This window comes from Desmodus rotundus, chromosome 8, assembly GCF_022682495.2.
Source record: "Desmodus rotundus isolate HL8 chromosome 8, HLdesRot8A.1, whole genome shotgun sequence".
NCBI lineage: Eukaryota > Metazoa > Chordata > Mammalia > Chiroptera > Phyllostomidae > Desmodus > Desmodus rotundus.
The window spans coordinates 116929692-116947498 of record NC_071394.1 but is presented as its reverse complement, the minus strand read 5'-3'; the positions used below and the strand labels follow the sequence as shown (position 1 = coordinate 116947498).

Below are 17807 nucleotides of genomic sequence, written 5' to 3'. Positions count from 1 at the left end.
TTTCATAATTTGGAAAGTGCCTAAGAACGCCTGACTCAGCATGTGTTGCCAGTGACTGGTGTTATATGTACTTAGGTATTATGACCAGTGTTTATGTCATTAGTCTCCCCACTTCTGCTTGGCGAGGGGCCGGAAGAGGCAGAGCAGACCTCTTGGGCACAGGGAAGTAGAGGGAAGTGTGAGGACGAGGCTGGCCATGTAGCGTGGGCCCTTTCTCCTTCTGCCCCGGGCAGGGAATGGTTATAAGGTGCTAGTGTTGAGAGTTCCAAAGGAGAGAGGGGAGCAACACCTGTCCTTTGTAAAGAACTGGATTTTGTGAATGTTTAACAGAAGTCCTTTTGAGGTTAAACCACTATGATCTTTACAGAGAAACAGTATATTGTTTCAAGAAGCTTGTGGTACTTATGTAATTAAACTCTTTTACTTCATTTTTTCAGACATTAGTAAATTTGCTCGGGGCCCGAGATACTAATGTTCTGTTGGGCACCCTTCTGGCTCTGGCCAGTTTAGCTGAAAGGTAAGTGCCTTTTGATATACTTTTCAGTTCTGCTACTGTAGCAGTTTCGGTGACAGGGATGTAAAATAGATTCATTTCTCTACTTTGTTACCTACTTAGAAAAATAAACATGACATACCATTAATATCTTGAAGAGGATCCTGGATGGGAAAGCATCATTTTAAAACTTAAGTTGTTGAAAAAGCGAATCACGGTTTAAAATTTTCTTCTTTTTTTTCTGACTAGAAATATTTACCTAATCTTTCATCCAACCCTCATTTACTTCTACTTTCAGAATGACCACAATATTTCTTTGACGATTGAATCTTCCCAGCCTTCTTTTTTCATTCTTTTTTGTGTACCTGTGTGTTTTATTTGAACATATAAAACATTTTCAGACATTTTTACCATTAAAATTCTGGACAACCTGTCCTCTTATATATGTCATGATTACTTTAAATAAAAGAGTTTTAATGGAAGAAACCTAAGTGCCCATCAGCAAACGAGTGGATCCAAAAACCATGGTATATTTACACAATGGAATTCTATGCAGCAGAGAGGAAGAAGGAGCTTATACCCTTTGCAACAGCATGGATGGAACTGGAGAGCATTATGCTAAGTGAAATAAGCCAGGCGGTGAGGGACAAACACCATATGATCTCACCTTTAACTGGAACATAATCAACAAGAGAAAAAAGCAAACAAAATATAACCAGAGCCATTGAAGTTAAGAACAATCTAACTATAGCCAGAGGGGAGTGGGGAGGGGACAGTGGGGAGAGGGGTTTACAGGAACTACTATAAAGGACACATGGACACAATCAAGGGGGAGGGTGGAGATGGGGGAGGGAGGGGTTTTGGCTGGGGTTGGGTGCAGGGATGGGGAGAAAATGCAGACAAGTGTAATTGAACAACAATAAAAATTAAAAAAAAAGAGTTTTTTTTAAGTGGATCATTGCTTTTTTGTTTTTGCATTTTTTCTCCAACTCTGTAGGAAATAATTGACAAACATAATTGTATGTGTTCAAAGTGTACAACATGATGACTTGGTATACATTGTGGAATGATTGCCAAGAGCAAGATCATTAATACATCCATCACCTCACACGTTTAACTCTGCATGTGTGTGTGAGACAAGAACACAGATCTGCTCTCAGCAGCGTTCAAGTACACAGCACCGTATTACTAACGACAGTCACTATGCTGTACGTTGCATCCTCAGTATTCAATCTTACAGCTGCAAGTTTAGACTCTTTACTTTAACCTGGGTCTTCCCATTTCCTCCTCTTCCCAGGCCCTGGCAACCACCCACTATTCTATTCTCTGTTTCTGTGTAATCAGTGTTGCTGTTGTTTTTAGATTCCACATACAAGTGACACCATATAGCATTTGCCTTTCCCTGTCTGGGTTGTTTCACGTAGTGTAATGCCCTTCATGTTTTTTTTTTTAATGGCTGAATAATATTCAATTGTATATATCACGTTTGCTCTATCCGTTCATCTGTCACAGGACACATAGCTCATTTACGTATTGTAGCTCTTGTGCACAGCGCTGATCATTACCTTCTCGGTGAGCAGCATGCTTCCCTTTGCAGAAAGGGTACTGTTATCATTATACTGTTAATCGAATGTATGACAGGTAATGTTTATTGAATGTGGGACTTCGATGCCGCTCTGCCCCATGGAGCTACACTGCATTCTGTTTCTCCTCTTGAGATACTGTGAGAGCTAGGATATTAAACAAGTGAATATGGTAGCTCTGTTTTTAGTAGTTACTAACAGTTTTCACTTTGTAGCCCAGAATGTAGGGAGAAGATAAGTGAGCTCAACGTTGTAGAAAGTTTGCTGATGATTTTACATGAATATGACTTGCTTTCCAAAAGGTAGGATTGCTCACAGGGAAAGAGACAATGTCTTGTATTCGATGACAGTGATTTTTTTATTATGTCATGTTATTTACGTTGTTAACTGAATATCATGAGTCAGCTTGGCATTTATTTTCTATTTAAGCTCATGGAAAGAAAGTAGAGCAAGGTGGTATATCAATGTATCTTTCTTTGGTCCCGTGTTACTTCTAGATCTGGGCATAGAATCAAATTGTATAGATATTATGATCACATCTTTAGTATTTTTGTTTATTGCACTTATTTACTTTTGTCTCTTTAAGGAAAGAATCTCTGAGGTGACACTATTTTTAGTAATTTCAGATTATGTTTTGAATAAATGATTAATTGCTAAAATCTATTTTGCTTAAGGCCAGTTAAACAAGTTAACACAGGTATTGGCTTATTTCATGACCTTTTGTTTTTATAACTCAAAACCTAGAGTAAAATAAAATCATTTTTATTGAACTACACATTATTCTAAAGAATTATTATATACAGATAGTTGTTTGTTTTTATAGTTGCAGCCAATATCATTTGCTATTAGTTGAGTAAATAATTTCCTAAAGAGGCAAAGTATACAACAGAAAGTTAAGTAATGACACTAAGACACTTAATTCATTGTAAGTCCCTCTGGATTCTTCTTTAAACCCATTTGAACATTCTTTTGCAAACTGTACTACTACACTTGGCCATCGCACCCATTCATCCAACAAACAGCCTCAGCGCAAGTGCTGGCAAACCAAAGGTGAGTAAGATACGAGTGTCTAGCGTAGGAGAGGGGCAGACTCACAAGTCAGTGGTTCCAGCACAGCGGTGCGAATGGTGCGATCAGTGGGTGCGCAGGGTACTCTGGGGCATGGAGCAGAGCCCCTGAGGGGGCATGCCAAGTTTCCTGAAGGAAGGAGGAGTTATCCAGCAGAGGGAGAGAGCCAGTGAAAACAGAATATAATCCCGCACGAAATGGTATGTGTTAGAGGGTCTTGCGTGGTTGAGCTCAGCTGGAGCAAAGAGTGCAGGAGGGAAACCTAGGCTAGACAGTTAATGATACATTAAAAATACAGCTAACTTTGGTCAGGCCCTGCTCTAAGCACTTTTGTGTGTTCGCCCATTTGATCTACACAGTAACCCTATCGAATTGCATATTTTATGTATGAGTCAATAAGAAACCATTAGTCAGGTCTTGATGGGCTCTTTGTGCTAAATAAGGAGTGTAGTTTTTATCATGAATATTAGGGGGGATTCCCAGAAAAATTTTATGCATGATCAGATTTATTTTGGGGGAAGATCACTTTGATAGCAGTGTATGGGGGCTGCGGGGTGAGGAATATAGCTACACAATGAGATCCCCTTCCAACAGGAAGGAATGTGTTGTGTATAAAGTTTGAGAAGGTGAAGAATACTGTTTACCAAAGAACATATGTTCTGAATGTCATGGCATAAACGTTTGGGAGGGAGAGGCACCATGGAAAATTGGCTCAGGGGAAAGGAATTCTGAAGCAGTATGGGAATGAGAACGTTGGAGAGGTAGAGGACAAAGGGGCACAATCAAGTACCACAAGAATGCTGGGTGGAGCAGTGGGGTTAGCTAGCTGTACAAGAGGATCGACCCCAGCAGTTGCCCAGGAAGTAGGGGCACTGAAGGCTCTTGATTGGCAGTGGCAGGTTGGGAAAGAGAAGGAAGTGTCTTGCATGATTTCCACTCCTCTGGCTTGGAAATGGAAAGGACCGTGGTGTCATGAATCAAGATCAGGGGTGTTAGAGGAAGAGCCGCTCTGGGGAGGAGGATGAGGCCTTTGAGTTTAGACACAGTGGGGTGAGTACCTGTGGACAGCTATGTGGCTGGCACTTACGAGTCAGGGGCGATGCCCGGGCCAGACTCACAGCACCAGGGTAGAGGGAGTGATGAGGCAAAGCTGCGGAATGGATGCCAGCATCCAGGAGAGTGTTTAGAACGTGAGACTGGAGATTAAGGTGGTTCTAGGCGATGTTCATCATCATGTTCCAGAGCTCAGCTGAGCCTTACGTCTTATGCCATCATCGTTTCTATGTTACTCCCTGCATTGCAGTGTTTTTGCCATTTCGTATTAGTGTCTTGTTTTTGCAACCTCACGGTCAGTTTCTGAAGACTAGGATAAAGCTTTTATGTTTCTCTTGCCTTGAGCACAGTGCAGGCCCCCTTCTCTGTACTTGACACCTATTCGCTGGTGAGGAGGTTTTTAGCCAGACCCATGAGGACACCATGAGAAAATGACTTAGAACAGCAGTCAGCAAACTGTGACCTGACGGCTAAGTTTGGCTCCCTGCCTGTTTTTTAAAATAAAGATTTATTGAGATGCAGCCATGAGCGTTTGTTTCTATGTGTCGTCTATGGCTGCTTTTGCACACCGTGGCGTGATTGGGTGGTTGTGACAGAGCCTTTGTGCCCGTAAAACCGAAAACATTTGGCTGTGGTCCAGCCCTTCCCAGAAAATGTATGTTGACCAGCCACTTAGAAAACGTTAGAGTTACAGTTCATGCAGTGATGACAGCTGTAGTCTAAATAAACGTGAAGTCAGTAACCCACTCATGCTGTGGTCCTCCCCCTCGCCCTCCCCGTCCCCTCCCAGACTGACGGCGGAGTTGCTGCGGCTCCTTTGTGCCGAGCCCCAGGTGAAAGAGCAGGTGAAGCTCTATGAGGGGATCCCCGTCCTCCTCAGTCTGCTGCACTCCGACCACCTGAAGCTGCTCTGGAGCGTCGTCTGGATCCTGGTGCAGGTGTGTGAGGACCCCGAGACCAGTGTGGAAATTCGCATTTGGGGAGGCATCAAGCAGCTTCTTCATATTTTACGAGGGTGAGTGAGGGTGGGCCCGGCCCACGTTGCCCTGGTCACTGGGGCAGGCTGGGAGCTCTGCCATGCAATGGCGGGTTGGGTACATGCTCAGCTCACTCTCGCCTGGCTTTTATCATTCATGTTTTGCAGAGTCATTTATACTTGTTGAGAACATGCTCTAAATACATGCTGGGGGCGTTCGCCTTTTAAGCTCCTTGGGAAACCTGATGTGTTTGTCTTTATATCACTGGCTTCCAGTACAGTGCCGGGCATGTGGGAGGCCATCTGTCTGCAAATGTAGGCTGAGTGGAAACCCGGTGACCCCAATTTGAAAACGTTTGTCTTGGCACCTTTTTCCTGAATCACTATATTCCCATTGCGATCCCAACAAGTACAAAAACGACTACTATTTTACTAAAATGTCTGTGTGTGCATTTTAGTGAATGATTGTCGTGTTTCTGATCCTGGTCCAGTGGCTCTTCTTTTCTCTCTAATCTTCGTTGCGCTGCCCTAAGGTGGGTTAAGCCCTTATTATCTCTTGTTTAAAAGTAGAATTCCAATGGCATTCAAAACCATGCATTTGAGTTTGTTAAAAATAATTTCAAATTAAAATTTTCTGAATGTAGCAGTTACTACTATAATTGTATATAATAGACATATTAAAATATTGAATAACAACATCTGTTGGTACCATCGATGGGAAGGCCCTATTACCTAAAGTCATTATAAAGTATGATTCGGTCCTATAGATGCTGAATCCAAGTAGCAAAGGACTGTATCTGCCTGAAAGGGCTCACATTTGTGATCTGTGGCACATAAGTGAAGCTCATGCTAATAAAAGCACAGTGATGTGACTTGTCAATTTTAATGTGACTAGTTAGTATCAAATCAATATTATTCAGACTTGTGCTTGCTGTGCCTCCAGGGATCTTGGGGAATGATATGTTATCAACTCCATTTGTTTCTTTCTGAGGGAACATTCCAAAGCATAGCTTTGTTAGCCATTTCTGACATTGCCAAAACAGAGGGAAAATACTGTAGACTGTTGATAATCTGCTTGTTTTTCTGGATATCACATGAAAGCCTCAAATGCTTTAAGGTACAATGTAAATTATAAATTATAAATCATTAGTACTGTGGCATAATAAACTAGCCCCATGGTTAAAATAATTACATCTGAAAAGGTTTTGTTTTTGCTTGAGTTCGTAGGATAATGGTTATGTCGATGGTGGTGGTGGTTGTTATTTTTTTGTCAATATGCTTATTGCAATATGCTTAGTTGTTTTTTGATTATTAAATTAAATTCTGTAATAGTTAAGCAATACTTCAAAGACAAAACCTACCTTTTTTACCAGGTAGAACTGAGTTGAATTCAAAGAACCATTTTTTTCTTCTTGGCTCAAGCCATAACTATCCTTGACAGAAAGGCGTCCCTTCACAACTAACGAGGCCTTTTCCCAGTCTCTTGCTGTGGTGCAATGTTCAAAAACTCTTTTGGGAAGATGATAGATGTCAACACTTATGCTATGTTAAATGTGTCTTAGTGTTCTGGGAGAATTTATTACCCCAGCTGGATAAACAATATCCTTTCAGAGCCACTGCCTGCCCCTGAGCTGCCTCAAGCTGGTTCAAGGGTGGAGGTTGCCAGGTTGTCTGCTGGCTGGAGCGTGAACAGGTGTTGTTGGAAGGGCACTTTCCAGGAAGCCTGTTCATGCCCCCTCACACGCGGTCCCAAACTCAAAGGTGGTTTCCAAAGGGCTGTATACTCTTGATAACGTGGAGTGATCTCGAAATTCGAGTTTTAACATAATTATGTTGACAGGTAAGATTGACAGGTTATGAGTATCCCTAGACCCAGATCCGTTACCTTCCCCACGCTCAGGGCAGGAAGGCCACCAGTGGGCTGAGATGACATGTGAGATGGTCCATGTTATAGTTAGGCACAGAAATCCAAGTAAGGCTGCTGCCATAAAAATAAATAAATGAAAAAAGTGGTAACCACATAAAACAAAAAGAAACAAAGCAGGTAAAAGATACAAAGAATCTAGTTTAGAAGGTGTTGCATTAAATAAACAGAAAAACACATGCTTTATTTTATCAAAGATGTTAAAGAGAACATGGCCTCTATGAGATCAGATTGAAGATGAGATGAAAGGACAATAAAAGGGGGGAAGAGAGATTGCAGAGCTAGGAAAGAAGACAGACTTAATGACATACAGAACCAATGAGTTCCCTAGAGCTGGACTTAGGAAAAGGAAGGGCAAGTTTGAAAAAGTTACACATAATGTAGAGGAGAAAGACAAAAGAATAAGAACAATTGGAAAATGAAAGATTTGTCTGGCAGAAGACAGGGCTTCAACATGGGGATAAATTTCATCCCTGAGTTGGGGATGTAAATTACATCCCTGAGAATAAAACAAAAGAAATTTAAAAAGTCAAAGATATGATAAAAGAGAACATCCCTAAAATATATGCAGATTGAAATTTCATGGAAAAAGAAGGCAAAATGGTGAAGATTCGGATGTGTTCAGGTGAATCAGCTGCAGCAGAATAGAGTTCAAAAACAAAGGTAGCCACGTGGGACAGTGGGAAAGGGCAGTCTTTTCAATGAATAGTGCTGAATCAGCTCAGTAATCATATTTTAGAGAAAGAAAGAGAAAGAAAGAAAAGGTAGAAAGTAAGAAAGAAATGAGTCCTACCTCACACCATATACGAAAATCAATTCTAGGTGGATTGGAAGGTGAAACAATAAAAATAACACAACAGACAACTTCATGACTTGGGGAGGCAAAGGTGTCCCCTTCCCCTTCCCCCTTCCCCTCCCTGCCCCTCCCCTCTCTTCCCCTCCCCTCTCATCCCCTCCCCTCTCCTCTTCTTTTTCTTTCCCTCCCTCCCTCTTTTTTTTTTTTTTTTTGCAAAGGCTTCTTAAACAGGGCTCAGAAAGTGCTGACCAGGAAGGAAACTTGATAAATCAACCTGTGCATTAACATTTCTTTTTCAGAGACAGGAATTTTGTTTCCGATCGCTCTTCCATCGGAAGCCTGTCTAGTGCAAACGCAGCAGGCCGAATCCAGCAGCTCCATCTGTCAGAAGATTTAAGTCCTCGAGAAATACAAGAAAATACTTTCTCTCTTCAAGCAGGTATTTATGTCACATTACTATGTCTTACTACTTGATATTGTTTATTATATTGTCTTACTATTCTCTGTTATAAAATTAGTATGATAATATTAATTAGGCACGACTTATAAATCCATGTGGATGCCCAAAACTTGCTGGGACCAGTGTTGGACTCGCAGGGTAATGATGCCAGACTTTCCTCTCCCTTCCGCATTCCGAGCACATCAAGAAGACCGCATGAAAGTCAGACAGAGAGAGGGCAGCATATGAGCTTTATTACTGGTAAAGCTGGATTAGGGAATGCACCTTGATCTGCGGCCAGAACCATGGTTTCTACCATCTTTTAGATCTCAGGGCACCCTCCTTCCAGGAGATCCTACAATACACATACCCATTCCACCGGGAGCAAGAGAGTGCCTTCCCCACACCTCGTGAGCTCCTAAGGGGAAGACAGAGACGCTCTCTGGGTGGAATTTCCACACAGAAGTAGGAGCAGGAGCGCGCATGCAGTGTTTGGCAGTTTGGCACGACCTTGCACAGTGGGGTAGCCTGTGTCCTGCATAAGGGCACCTGCTCTCTGGAACACGTGGGGCGGCAGTGCTGCTGACCAAGCTGGGTGCCCAGCAGTGGCCCGCGGGAAGGGATAGAGAGGTGCAGGTGGGCCCAAAGGAGGGCAGGCAGGTCCTAAGAGGGGAAGGACTGACATGGCAGGGGGAGGAGAAAAAGGGGGGAAGAGAGGGGGGACTTTCTTTGCTTCCTACTCTTTCCTCCTGGAGAATGGAGATGTTTCTTCACAGGTTTTTGAGGTGAGGGCAATAGGATCCCCTCCACTTCAATTATCATCCAGTTCTCTCTGAAAGGCCTCATCTCAGTATAAAGACTCTTACTGGGGATTCCCTCTCCGAAGGCTCCCCGGGAAGCTTAATTAACCCGGCTGCCGTCAGAGCTAGGCCTCTCACAAGAGTGGATGGGACCGATGATAACAGGTTGGAAGGGTGGATGCCCGCACATGGAATGATAAGTTATTTCCTGGGAAGGGGCACAATGGGCCCAGGGGCCTGGAAACGTCCTGTGCATTCACTGGAGTGGCAGTGGTTACAGGGTGCGTAGAGACATGTGATGTCTCGTCACGCTGTGCACTTAAGAGATGCCTACTCCACCAGCCCACTTTATACCTCAATAAAAAATTAACAATATCAGGGGTTAGGAGTAGGGTCTCTGTTTCGGCTGCACCCACTGTTGGCCATGTGGTCTTGGATGGCTTTTCTCAGTCTCTCCAGGCCTCAGTTTTGCTTATGTGAAATGGTGATGGTAATCATGAGGGTTATTGTGAGAATTGCAGGAGGATATAAATTTATATCACAGTGCAGGGCCAGTGGCGAGGGCTCTATAAAATGACACTATCCTATTCAGATGCTCGGTGCTATAGGATCCGGCACACCTCTGGTTGGACAAGAGGCAGCTCTGTACGGAGTGTCCCCAGAGGCTGCCACGGTGGCTGCAAAGAGCTCCTAGTATGAAGGGTGGTGCTCCAGGGCATGGGACCTGACACCTGGCAGACTGGGGTCAGACTCCTGGCCCCTTCCACTTATTAGTCCTGAGGCCTAGACGAATGACCTCTCCGAACGTCAGTTTTCTCACCAGTAAAACTGGTGATCTTAGTACATACTCTGATTACAAGAGTCAATTTGGGTAACATATTTAAAGTACTCATTTATTCAACCATTGCAGATGTATGTATTGAGCACCTGCTAAGTGGCAGGCGCATGTAGGGCACTGGGATTACAGTGAACCAGGCACTTGCAGTCCCTGCCTCCTGGTGCACAGTAAATGCTTAATAAAAGGCTTCTGTGGGGTGTACATGTACGCACTTTATATGAAGAGGAGAGTTAGAAGCCAGTCTCCCTTCTCCCAGAGCCGTGCCAGAGGAACATGAAGGTTTTGGGGGGATTGACTCAGCTGAGAGAATTCCCCGGGGTTAGAGTATAGTTGTAACAGTGTGATACCACAGTCACAGTGGTGACGGACTGTTCGTCCGCTGGTTTTTGTTCCAGCCTGCTGTGCCGCCCTCACCGAACTGGTGCTCAATGACACCAACGCCCACCAGGTGGTTCAGGTAAGTACCTGGGGATCTGTTCCCACATCTGACCCTGTATCCCAGAACGTTGCTTTTGGGATCCCATCATGTGGTTTTAAAATATTTTAATTTTTCTTATTTAACTTGTAGATTTCCATTTTATATTCTTGTCTTTCTTCTTTTACCTTGCTTGGCATAAAAAGAATGGTTATGTGGTTAACTGATGATTTTTTCCGCTACTTCATGTGTGGTCCTTTTCTTTTATTTTAAAGTCTGCTTTGCTGTAATTCTGGGCATATATTATAGGATACCATGAGTTAAAGAAAGGAGTCACTTTAAGAGTACATCAAGTGTGTATTCTGCAACTGTATAAGTCAACTATGTATAAATATATACACCTCTACAACCCTTGTGTGGGTTTCTGTTATAAAAGTTACTTTCTGTTTATTGAATTTTACAGAGAAAGCTTTTGTTTTTGTTCAATACAATATGAGGTCTGTCCAGAAAAAGTCCAGCCATTGTTAATATAATGAAAATGGTTTGCACAACATTGATGTAACCTGGCAGCCAAGGAGAATGGACGGGAATGCACATGTGTGAACAATGATGACTCCACTGTACTAGTCAGTGGGGGCGGTAGATGCCATTGAGTGAGCATGTGTACTGTGTGGCCATTGCATTCAAAATGACTGAGTGAGTGGAGGAATGGATATGCATCAAATTTTGCATTAGGCTTGAACACTCCTTCACAGAAACTATTCAGTGATTCAGAAGCCCACAGCTATAGGCAACTGGTGATTGGCAGCTTCATCATGACAATGTGCCTGTTCATGCATCACGTCTTGTGCAGAGGTTTTTTTGTGTGTGAAATATCAAATCACCTAGGTGACTCAGCCCCCCTGTAGCCAAGATTTGGGGCCTTGTGACTTCTGACTTTTCCCAAAACTAAATCACCTTTGAAAGGGAAGAAGTTTCAGACTGTCCATGAGATTCAAGAAATTACGATGGGGCAGCTGATGGCGATTGGGAGAACTGTGTGAGGTTCCAAGGTGCCTCCTTTAAAGGGGACTGAGGAGTCATTGTCTTATGTACAATGTTTCTTGTATCTTGTATCTTCAATAAATATCTGTTTTTCATATTATGTGGGCAGATTCCATCTGGACAGATCTCGTACATTCAACTTCAACTTCAACGTATCTATAGAGACATGAACGTTGGTTAGGGATCAGGTCACCCAAAATTAGAGTCTTGAGGAGAAGCTCAGCAAAATCAGGGGGTAGTTTGTGGAACAACTGAAATCTGGGGAAAATTTGATAAAATAATTTGTGATTCTTAGAATTTTGGGGTTAGCATTGGTCCTTGTACTATGAGAGAGAAATATCTGGTGAGGGAGGCTTGCATGGAAGCAAATGCTGTTAAAATAATTTCTTTTATCATTACTTGTTGGCTTGGCCCCTGAAAAAATGACCTAGCCTCTCTAAGTTTTGGTTTTATCATGTATAAAATAGGAAAAATATAGAATAACTCACTGAATCGCTGTAAAGACTAAATGCGGGAAGGCAGGTAAAGATCTTCAGCTGTAATATGAATGCCCACATATAGGAGAGTTCAGTAAATTATACATTTGATCAATAATAGAAAAGTAGCAATAAGTTAGTTTTGTTCATTCCTCTAGATTTTTTTGTATTAGCAGAAGTCTAGAAAGATGTTGACTGTGTTTTCATGAAAAATGTTCATTTTCTTCTTTTTTAAAAAAGATTTTATTTATTTATTTTTAGAGACAGGGGAAGAGAAAGAGAAAGAGAGGGAGAGAAACATAAATGTGTGGTTGCCTCTTGCATGCCCCCTACTGGTGACCTGGCCCGGAACCCAGGCTTGTGCCCTGACTGGGAATCCAATAGGAGACCCTTTGGTTCACAGGCCCAGGCTCAATCCACTGAGTTACACCAGCCAGGGCCATTTTCTTCTTTAATCTATTATTGATTTTTAATTATTTCTATAATAATTAACTTCTATGTATTGTTTAATTAAAAAATCTATAAAGGGAGAAGTTATCTTTCATCATTAGATATTTAAAATGCAATGTATAAAGTGTAAAAAGATATTTAAATTTCTATTTATCCCTTTCTCTGTTTTTAAAGTATTTCAATCACATTGAATTGATACACTTTATTATTTATGCTCTTTAAAGACAACTGATATTGTGCCCCTTTATTCTTCCAGGAAAATGGTGTATATACAATAGCAAAATTAATTTTACCGAACAAACAAAAGAATGCAGCAAAAACTAACCTATTACAGGTAATGAAGATGTCTATTCCTTTTCAATATCAAGTTACCGAAATCAGGGGAAGCTCTGATAATGCAGTCTATGGTTGTTAGAATCTTTGGCCTGGTACCGGTGCTGCTCTGTGAGGGAAGATACCTGGGGAGGGAGGCTGGCGTGGGAGCCAGTGCTGTGAAAACAAGGTAAAAGGCTTAACAGAGCTTTCTCTGTGGGAGGGAAGTAGGTGGTTTTATTTAGATATTTCTTTGCCTATCAGTGAGTTCTATTTTCAAAATACATGTATTGCTTGCACATCAGAGAATAATAAGAGGAAAATGAAGCATGGAGCACAGTCACTAACACTGCACTTTTACAAAGGAAAACCTGTGAAATGGATCTTCATGGCTGAGAAAAGACTTGCCAAATGGATGAAGGGATAGGCATGGGGCACCGATGGCATCTTCTGCAGGGTGGAAGGGCATTCCACGTAGAGGGAACCACATGTGCAAAGTGTGGGAGCCTGAGCTTACAGCTGAGTGCTCAGGTGCTCAGTGGGGCTGGGGTGTGTGGTTGGGGGCAGCGGTGCTTTGGGAGGCGAGGCCTCGTGGATGAGAAGGGGACACATTATGCAGCGTCCTGTGAGCTTTTCTGAGCAGTGGGCGGCAGGGGCCACTTGAAGACATCGGAGTGATAGAGTCACATTTTAGATGAGCCCGTGCAGTGGCCGCAGGTCATCTTTTTTCCCCCAAGTCATTTAGAAAAGGAAGTATGAAACGGCCTTTGCCTCCGACCTGGTTTAAGAGCCATTGCCCGGAATAATGGTCCAACCCAGCAGAGAATTTTTGGTGGTATCTGTGGGCTGGCAGCCACAGGTTTTGGAGAGTTACAAATGAGAATGCCCAGGGTGGGACTTAATTTTTTCACAGGTGCGTCACACTCTGCTGCAGCACCGACATAGTCAAATCCATCCTGTAGGTGCATTTTGTTGAACAGCAGAGGGTTTTTAAAAGTTCACATTTCAGTGGTTTTCAAGGCACACGTGCGTTCTCCACTCTCTCACAGCCACCACTGCTCTCTCACGAGGCCCCGTTGTGTCATTTTGTTATCCGCCTGGCTTCTCTGGGCAATCCTGTGGGTGATCCTTCTTTTGTATTCAGATCACTGACTTTATGAGATGATTCCAGACTCGAATTCAGCAGGCCCCGATCACCCCAGTGGTGGCCTATGGGGGTGCTCCTCCTGCTGAGCCTCCCCATCCCCCGCCACGGATGAGAATGTCTACCAAGACATGGTCTGCTTGGGGAGGAAAGGTGGCCGATCTCTCAAAGGACAAGGGCCAGGAGCCTTTCCCTCAATGGGCTTTTATTGGGTTCAGTTTGCACAGGAATACAAGTAAAGCTCATCAATCATTGTCAGGTAGTAAGGATCAAACAATAGATAACATTCAAAGAACTATGAGGGCTTATTCTCAGTCAGGGTCAGATAGATTAAAGGGCCATAAAACTTTGGGGAAAAAAATTCATTCTATGCTTGGGCCCCTATCATTAATTAATTAATTAATTAATTAATTAAATTTTTATTGTTATTCAATTACAGTTGTATGCCTTTTCCCCCCATCCCTCCACTATTAGCAAAGTAGGTTTCATAGGATTTTATGCATTCTTTCTTAGGCCTGATCACCCCAGGGAACCTGCCCTTTCCAGCACAGGGCCACACCCACCTCCAGCATTGTTTCAGGCTTAAGTCAGGCAGGGGAAGTAAAGCAGCCAAGAGATTAGGAGACTTCTTGCAGATAGAATGAGGACTCAGGCTATGTAAAAGCCAAGGGGTGAGGGTACATCACCCCCTTCTTCTATAGCCCCCTCAATTCTTCCCTGAGGGCCCCTTCATGATTGTGCCTGTCTTAGGCCATCCCTCCCTTGAGGAATCTTACCTGTCATTGGCTAACTGGTCATGGGCTGGGGTGGGGGGTGGCCCAGCAGGGTGAAGTAAAAGGGGGCAGAGGCGGCACCCCTGCCAGGAAGATAAGCTTTGTTTCCTTAGTGGCTTATGTTCCCAAGGTCTCTTACTCAGCTTTAGCCATGGGGGGTTACAGCTTCTGAAACCAGGCAGGGTGGTTCCCAACAGTGGCCTATTGTGTGGGTACAGAGGCAGGCTGGGGGCTGTCCTTTATATCCTTAGCACTGCAAAGTGCCAGAAGTTTATTTCTCTCCCGTAAAGTCTCACAGGCCTCTTTCTGAGTGTTCACAGGAGTTACTGTAGATTGTTCTATTTGGGGAACGCTTAAGACTCTTTCCTCAAGAGACCAATTTGTCAATTTTGAGTCCAGTGTGCCTGTGGCTATTTTTATATGTCATCGTTTCTAGTGTTTATTTTCTCACAGAAACCATATAAATATTGAGACATACATAGCAGGCTAGAAACAAAATAAACCTCAAGCTCCTGGAAATCGTCGGACGTTTGGTTTTCTCAGCGTAGGAATTTTATTTCTTGTCTCTGCTCATTTCGTACTTTCTAGAAAGGAATTAATGACAAGTACTTGGCTTGAAACAAAGCCAAGATCCCTAGCGTTTCTACAACATAAATGCTTTTTTAAAAATACGCTTCGGCTCCCACGTAGATGAGCCATGCTCACAACGGAACCACTTCAATGTTTACTTCATGGTGATTCTAACCTGAAATGTTTTCATTTCTTGAGCTGCCCTTGGGGAATCACATATCCTTTTCTTTTGCAGTGTTATGCTTTCAGAGCCTTGAGGTTTCTCTTCAGTATGGAAAGGAACAGACCACTCTTCAAAAGGTATGAGCTTAGAGAAGTGTTAGGTGACCTGCCATCCCAAGATTGGACTGTTTCCACGTAGCTGACTTAGATGAGGCAGAGAGTACGAGAAGAATGAGTCAGTATGCAAAACGTGTCTTCACCTCTCTTAGAATCCACAGACAGAACTGAGCTATCCTAGTGCTATCTCAGCACTGAAAATGAGCAAAAGGATGAAAGAGCATGAATCACTATATTGTTATAGCTCTTCTTAATTACATGTGACTGCTCTGGTTTTAGTTTCTCTCTCTCTTTTAGACATTAACATTTTAAATGGATGACATCAAAATATGTGCTTGTTTTAGCCCATTCATACCTTCCAAAGTTGATATACCACATTTTGCTGTGTATAATGCACACTTTTTTGCCCAGGTTTTTTAGGGGAAAATAAGGATGCGCAGTATACATGGGTATAATGATTACATACCATGGGTATAATAATCCCGTGTATAATGCGCACAGAAACTTGGATGTGCATTGTACACAGCAGAATACGGGGTAGGTATATTTTCCTATAGAAAGAAAAGGCCTTGTCCGGATATCTTCCATAGGACAGGAGCTCACGAGAAGGGGAGCAGGCTGATGTTACTAGGTCGGGAGGCTGTGCTGGTGAGCACCGCGGAAAAATCACCACCTTGGTAGGCAGATGCTAGTTGCCTGCACCTGTGGTCTGCGTGCTGTTTTGTTGGGCAGGCTAGACAAAATCATAGGCCCAAGATCTTACGGGAATTTTATTGACAAGGTAGAACATCAATAAAACCTTGACTTAATGTAATATCATTTCTCAAAATCATGGGGCATTTCATGTTGTTACTTTATTTCTATATGATGCTTGAATTTAGGGGAAGAAAAGGACATGAAATTAGTTATTCATTAAAATCTTTTACTTCAAGGCCCTAAATCATCCATTTTAAGCAGACTTAAAGATTTTAATAAGACCTGAAGCCAGTACCTTGGAAATGATGCAGGAATCTCCGTTTTTCTCTTTTACCTGTATTATTTTATTTTCATAAAACATTAAGATTAGGTTAATATTTACCTATTAGGGTTAATGTGAGGACTGACTCAAATGGCATTTATTGAAGTGCTCAGTACTCAATAAATGCTCAGTAAACATTCCTTAGTAATGTTTAATACCTATACCCCCAAATATCTTACAAAGTATTTGTATAATCTGTTTCATATTTATTTATTTTTTAAAAGATTTTATTTATTTATTTTAGAGAGGGGAGGGGAGGGAGAAAGAGAGGGAGAGAAACATCAATGTGTGGTTGCCTCTCGTGCGCCCCCTACTGGGACCTGGCCTGCAACACAGGCATGTGCCCTAGAGTGGGAATTGAACTGGTGGACCCTTTGATTTGCAGGCTGGCGCTCAATCCACTGAGCCACACCAGCCAGGGCTCATATTTATTTTTTATTGTAGTAAAGATCGTGTAACATGAGATATGCCCTCTTCACAAATATTTAATTGTACAACACAGTGCTGCTGACTATAAGCAGGCTGCTGGACAGCAGGCCTCTAGAGCTTTGCACTTGTTTTTTCCTTACCTTACAAATGGTAGCTTTAGTTCACTTTTGTGAGATAAGCTGGTGAGTATTACCTCCCCTGACTTTGTCGATAACTTAAGGGAGTTAATTTTGCTTAATTAATCTGTGAATGAGCTAGATCTAAAATGGCAGGAATGACCAGCGGTTCCCAAATCCTGCATGAAGTGTATGTGTGCGTTTTTCCCTGTAGACTTTTCCCCACCGACTTGTTTGAGATCTTCATTGATATAGGACATTATGTTCGTGATATCAGCGCTTATGAAGAATTGGTCTCCAAGTTCAATTTATTAGCGGTAAGTCTGGAGTGTTAAATTTTGGCAGGCTGCTTTGTGGTCAGGATGGGATTTAACATAGCAACCCATTTTCTTTTTCCTTTTCTTTTTTTGGTTAGGAGGATGAACTGAAGCAAATTGCTGAAAATATTGAAAGCATTAATCAGAATAAAGCTCCTTCGAAATATATAGGCAACTATGCAATTTTGGATCATCTTGGAAGTGGAGCTTTTGGCTGTGTGTACAAGGTGACTTTGCTGGTCGGGAGCACCTTTTGGGTCCCCAAGCACACCAGGTGTCCCGCTTGCACACCCACCCACAGTTGTGTGGTCCCTCTCATGGGAAAGCAGTGGAAATAGATATAAAAATTAGAATGATTGTTTTTATCCGTCATCTAGCTGCATCAATGTTGTCTTATCTTAACTTTCAGCTCTAGAAATTGGTCACTGACTTGAAGAAAGCCATCATTAGTCATTACTCTCTCAGAAAAAACAGTCAAAATATTTTGTCCCACC

At 42.5% G+C, this 17807-nt stretch overlaps 1 protein-coding gene across 3 annotated transcripts in view; it reads left to right on the top strand.

Annotated features, from left to right (window-relative positions):
- NEK10 (NIMA related kinase 10) overlaps positions 1–17807 on the top strand; it is a 179862-nt gene that overhangs the window by 47980 nt on the left and 114075 nt on the right. For all 3 annotated transcript variants that reach the window (XM_045199917.3, XM_045199916.3, XM_024565856.4), the window contains exons 10-18: positions 438–517; positions 2292–2378; positions 4988–5212; positions 8193–8332; positions 10366–10427; positions 12612–12689; positions 15390–15454; positions 17211–17313; positions 17412–17540. In XM_045199917.3, the coding sequence (XP_045055852.2) occupies positions 438–517; positions 2292–2378; positions 4988–5212; positions 8193–8332; positions 10366–10427; positions 12612–12689; positions 15390–15454; positions 17211–17313; positions 17412–17540 (969 nt within the window). The remainder of the gene's footprint in view (positions 1–437; positions 518–2291; positions 2379–4987; positions 5213–8192; positions 8333–10365; positions 10428–12611; positions 12690–15389; positions 15455–17210; positions 17314–17411; positions 17541–17807) is intronic.